General features: G+C 40.9%; 1 protein-coding gene across 2 annotated transcripts in view; it reads left to right on the plus strand.

The window, feature by feature from the left end:
• rspo2 (R-spondin 2) overlaps positions 1-1,592 on the plus strand; it is a 67,821-nt gene extending 66,229 nt beyond the window's left edge. For both annotated transcript variants that reach the window (XM_059338839.1, XM_059338840.1), the window contains exon 6: positions 70-1,592. In XM_059338839.1, the coding sequence (XP_059194822.1) occupies positions 70-185 (116 nt within the window). In that variant the 3' untranslated portion in view covers positions 186-1,592. The remainder of the gene's footprint in view (positions 1-69) is intronic.
• Positions 1,593-6,000: the final 4,408 nt, after the last annotated feature.

Genomic DNA, 6,000 nt, shown 5'->3' on the forward strand with positions numbered 1-6,000 from the left:
AGCTACCTAGTGTGGGTTGTACTGATTAAATGACCATTTCTCTCTTATTTCTTCTCCCTTTATTCCCAGGTGGCTCAGGGAAGCACCGAACCAAAGAACCAAAGAAGAAAAACAAGCAGAGACTGCGGTTTCGGGCTCAGAACCAGCACAGCGACCACCTGGCCTCTGCACGCTCCAGCCAGTGAGGACCAAAACTGCGGACTTCCCATTGAACAAAGAACCAACGCAAAGCTGCTAGCTGCTGCTGCACCCATGATCTGACCAATGACTATCACGAACCCCGCCGCCTTCCCACCTCCCCCCCCCCCCGCCCACCAGGACATGACTCACAAGTCCGGTCACTACAAAAATATATGTCATACATGCTACGATATCAGTAACAACACACTAAACACATGCTTCACGCCTCTGCCTCCTGCTGCTTCTCCCCCCCGCTGCAGTGACCAGCCAGGTGACTCTGCTCTCTCAGCCCCACCCCTTGCCTTGTGGACCTTTACAGTTGACATTACTGAACTCATTTCCTGTCATTAACAATGTCATTAACCGTGCAGGGTGATGGAAGACGGAGGGGCAAACCAGAGACTGTGGAGGCGGGAGAGGAGGATAGGAGAGGTAGTGAGGGAGTTGGCAAGCTAAACTGCTCGTGGAAGGGGTGGGGGTGGGGGGTTGGACCAGGGAGGATGAAAAAAAAGAGGGAGGACGAAGATACAAAAGAGATTCGGCTGAAGCAAACGATGCTGATGGACAAGAAAATGGCATCTTGAACTGAAAGTGACTGTTTTTTGTTCCTATATTTATGTCAAACTACCCTCACCTTCCCCTCTAAACGGAGACGGAGCGTTCCCATGTGTGGCCTTTATGTTATGTACATTTTTGAGAGTAATATTAAAGAAATTACCATGCATAGTTGCAAAGTATTTTATTCTCAGCACAAACTGTTTACGTTCAGACCGCTTTATGCTCTAACTGTATAGTGTGGATAAAAAAAAAGAAATTTAGTTGTTCGACTAGCATGGCAACAGACTCATGTGTACATAGTTTATCTAATTATGAAAGCTTATTACTGTATTTTCAGTATTGACTCGTTCACCGTTCTAAATGTTTTAGAGATAAAAAGGTTGTAATACCAAGCTACAGATTAAAATGATTAAAAACAAATAAGCATAGCCGCCACATAGCTATTTCATTTATATGGTATATATTTGATTTATTTATTAATTCTATTTTGTACTTTTTTTGTTCAGTGAGAACTTTTTGCCTCATACTGTTACTCTTATATGCTGAAATATTCTTTGAGTTCCTTATAACAGTGCATATCTTTAACACGTGGAAAAGGTTTTTGTCTAATGTCACGCAAAGTGTTGTATTACATTCATTTGACCTCATCTACTGATTTCAATGTTTTAAAGAAGAAAAAAAGATAAAACTATGCTTTGACATATTCTAGGTTTAATGATTAGGATCCAGCAAATGTATGGTCATAGGACTGCATATGTGTACATTGTGTTTTATTAAAATACATTTCATGTGACTGTATGATGAAGCTTTTCATTATTGTCTATGGCTATAATATATGAGGCTAAACTCTGAAACTGCCGTTTCCTTGTCTCACTTCAGTGTACAATTATGTGATTTCAAAAACATTTGTGAAATCCATCATGTGGCACTGCATGACACAAGTGCTACCTCCAGCCAAAGGATTGGATATGGTCGATTGGGCCTTAACAGCATGACGGCACTGTTAAGGGTTTGTAATTCACTATGACGTATCCTCATGAATGGTACAAAACCAGTGCATGTCGTTGGTTAACATCATACCGTAATGCCCTAACAACATGTATTTGGCTGTGGCACATGCCTTTCATCACGCACACACATTTGATCACCTCTTTATGTGATGCATGTCGCACTTATTCACTTTTGTGGTCCCCAAAAGGATCCAATAAACATAAAGCAAGTCTCCTCCAGGCTAAATCTGCCTGATACATGTGCAAAGAGAAAATGTTTTAATGCAAGTCACGGCTAATTTAACCTGAGATCCACACTGTATAATCAGTGTCCCAAAAGAGGAAAAAAGCTGAATCTGCCGGACAGCTTATGAATGCACAGTAGCAGATGAATCACACTGTGTCACATATATATCATCCTGGGAGACACAGACCACAGTCTTCCTGCTCTGGTTAACCCCCCTGAAATCACACGATATTTCCATGGGGAAGCTGTCAGTGTTGAAATACCCCTCTCTTTATATGCTCCATGTCCATCTCAAGGCCTAATACAGAGCAGCTTTAAGTGCCTGAACATCTTTCACAGGTGTTCAAAGTGGCACGGCATATTTTACACAGGACGCCTTTTATTTTCACAGTTTAACACTCGTGCAGAGTGACTTTTCCACTATGGAGCCCCAAAACCAGTGGTGAAATGTAATTAACTAAATTTACTTAAGTACTGTAATTTAGTAAAATTTTGAGGTACTTTCCATTTATGTAGCGTTATACTTCTACTTCACTACATTTTAGAGGCACATATTGTACTTTTTACTCCTCTACATTTAGCTTCCGGTGTGGAATCTATCTCTAGGATTGGTTCACAGGAGATCGAGCATCACCATGGTACATCGATAAGAATGTAGGAGGGACAACTGATGTTTCCATTTAAGCCATTTGTTGTCACTATGCACACATTTAGAGCAATAGGAGGTGATGAGGCTTGACGGTTATGGTTTTCTATAAATGATAAACAGAAAAACACAAGAATTACAATACAGTTAACTAATGTATAACATCACACTTAATTAGGTACCTAACAAACAAACCAATTATTAATAATTAGTACTCTAACCAAGGGGGTGAGGGGTAGGCCTACCACTGGTGAAATTATAGAGTACTACATAACAAAGAAACATCCATTTAACAATTACATAACATAAGACATTCAACATTCTAAAGTAGGTTATAAGGATTCTTGCATTTCCTTAAGAGCTACAATTAACAAATCATGTGCACTGCGCACTTACACACAACATTATGTCTGTAGTCTCAAGGCAAACCAAACAAGATGTCGATGTGTGTGTGTGTGTGTGTGTGTGTGTGTGTGTGTGTGTGTGTGTGTGTAGTAATGTCAGCAGTAACTGATCTAACTAGATAACCTGTATTGTTTTAAATTATGTATTGAATTGTGTTTGTCAGTTAGTCCCTCCTATACTTACCTGACCAGGTGTATAGGTTCCAATAAGGTGAGGCTGAAAGGTATAAGTGGCTCCAGTCTCTATGAGGGGCGAGGCTAGGAAGTGGCAGCTTGCTTTGAGGTTGCAATTTTCTTTTGTTTGATTTTATTTTGCCTCAGTTTACTTTAGTTTGATGGTGAATCCTGGGTTTCATATTGTGCTTTTTGTTTGAGTAAGTTTTCTTTTGTAAATAAATAACACATTTTTGCATTCATCCTTTTTCCTGTCTGGCTTTTTAAAGATCCCTATGTAAAAGTTTTCGGTGCGCCACCACTTCATCATTTGAATGAGGTGACGCATCACCCATAGTGCTTATAACAATATAGATATGTGTTGCTCATTCATTATCCTTAACCGCTTATAAGCACTCGGGTCACTGGGGGCTGGAGCTGATCCCAGCTGACATTGGGCGAGAGGTGGGATACACCCTGGACAGGTCGCCAGACTATCACAGGTCTGACACATAGAGACAGACAATCACGCTCTCATTCACACCTACGGGCAGTTTAAAGTCACCAATTAAACCTAAGCTGCATGTTTTTGGACTTTTGTGAGAACCCACAACCCACTCAAACTGGCGACCCTCTTGCTGCAAGGCGAGAGTGCTAACCACTGCACCACCATGTAGCCCCTGTATGGTCAGAAACTCAATATTTGTGATTGGTTGTTTTGCTGCGAGACAAGAGTCCCTGCCCATCGGTTCTAGCACCAACCACAACTGAGGAAATAGAAATAATAAGATAAGCTAACAGAAAATCAACAGAAAAGTAAAGTTGATTAAGTTTTATTTTATTTGATTAATTTATTGGTGGTAAAGGGGAAAAAAGTTATATTCTTAACCTTTGACCACAAATATTTAGTTATATTACTCTCTAAATACTATAAAAATGCCATTCCTTACAAATAATCCTTAACATCACATTGGTCTTCATTCTCATAAAATTGCATTATCTTTCGGTCAATATACAGCCCAAGTGGCAACAGTTGCCACTCGGGCCCACCAGTGAATGAGGCAAAGCAAAAATAACTGTTGCAGGGAAAGGAATAAGGCGTAGATGTTGTGAGTTGTTTTTAAAGACATCTGCTGCTGGTTACAAGTTAATGAACGATTCACAGATGTCATCCCCTGGGCCAGACTATCACTGCTCCAGACTGAGGGATTAAACCTAAAGGCTTACGGAGAGGAACTGCACTGAAGTGGATTCATTAAGCACAAGACCACCACTACAGCACACATTTCGGTGTCTGCAATGGAAAAAAGGGAATACAAAGAGAATCGCATCACACATTTTGCAGAAAGTGGTCTTTTTCTTTCCCTCACCTTTCCCCTTTGTTATCGATCCAGCTGTTTATTTCTACTGCTGTGAGAACCAGGACACTGATGGCATTCTCTGTGTTGTTAAGAGGGTTAGCATTCATCCACACATCAGAAGGAATGGTCCTCTCTGTGTAAACCACTTCTGTAAACTATATGTGTGCACACATGCCTCTGTCTGTGTGTGTGTTTTAATGTTTGTGCTGAATGTGGTTAGGTGGCTGAGACTGAAGCTCCCTTTTAATCTGACAGAGAGCATTTTCATTAGTTCTGTTGGGTCCTATTATTAAAGCACGCTTCAAAGGCACAACAAGTGAAACCACTGACAGGAAATGACCCAGTGGGCTCTGCACTGTATAGATCAGTGATAGCAATATGTGGTTTTAAAGCAGGTTGTTACGGAACGTACAGTAAATGCATCTATTGTACACACTGTACGTACCTCACAGGGACCTCTGCTCTACATTCACATACTGTAGCTTACTGTGAGTGTGCAGTTGTGGCACATGTGACACATTCGTTCCAATGCAGATGGCAGAAATGGAAGTTATGACATTGGTGGGGCAAATGAGATTGCCCGGGATAATAAATGTTGTAATAATTTGCAGTTTTTAATAACTGTATAATGAGCCATCGCTTGCCCTTAGAGTTGAGGGAAATCTGGAATCATTAATCTTAATATGGGTTAGCCTTGGTGTTTGGCAGGGGCCGAAACAGCACAGAGTAGGAACATAGTGGTGTCAAAGGACAAGCAGATCTTAATATTTTTGAACAAGTTTGCCATATGTTAGCCATCATGGTGTGTACAAGCCCGCTAAATGGTGGCATTAATGGGTGACTTTTATTACTAAACTTGCTCCTAATTGCAAAAATGCAATCCAAAGTCAACTCTCAGAGCGGATTCTGGCTTCATTGGGAGTTGCTAGGTAACAAGTTAATCCCAAAAATAAATATGTTCTTCAATAAAAGCTAATTGTGTGTGACAGTTATTTGCTTTTCTGCAGAGACGTTTGAAAAGGGAAACTGTAAAAAAATATCCTGAGCCGAGCTGGAAGTACACGACGATCACAGTCATTCAGCTCCTCCACATCTGCCTCACCTGCTAGACAGGAAGTGGAGATTAATGTTCTTAATGCTCACCTTGCACATTGATATCACCATGCTGTGCTTGATTTGACAAATGGGGGATTATTTATGAGTCGCTTTCTGTGGTAGTGTTTCTGCGGTTAGGCCTCATAACAGCAGGTGCAGCGGGGACACAGGATTTTTTTATCACCATCTATTACATGGAACAGACTATATAATAAGGACCTATAACGATCCGGTGCGCTGTTTCCTATGGGTGCTGTAAGTATTTCTTTGGCTTATTTTAACCCCATGCTTCTTTTACATTGGGATCCAAACACAACACAAAGCCATTGTCCCTGTTCATTTGAGGGGTATATAGGCAGAGCAGCTC

Source organism: Centropristis striata, chromosome 8 (genome assembly GCF_030273125.1).
Source record: "Centropristis striata isolate RG_2023a ecotype Rhode Island chromosome 8, C.striata_1.0, whole genome shotgun sequence".
Lineage (NCBI taxonomy): Eukaryota > Metazoa > Chordata > Actinopteri > Perciformes > Serranidae > Centropristis > Centropristis striata.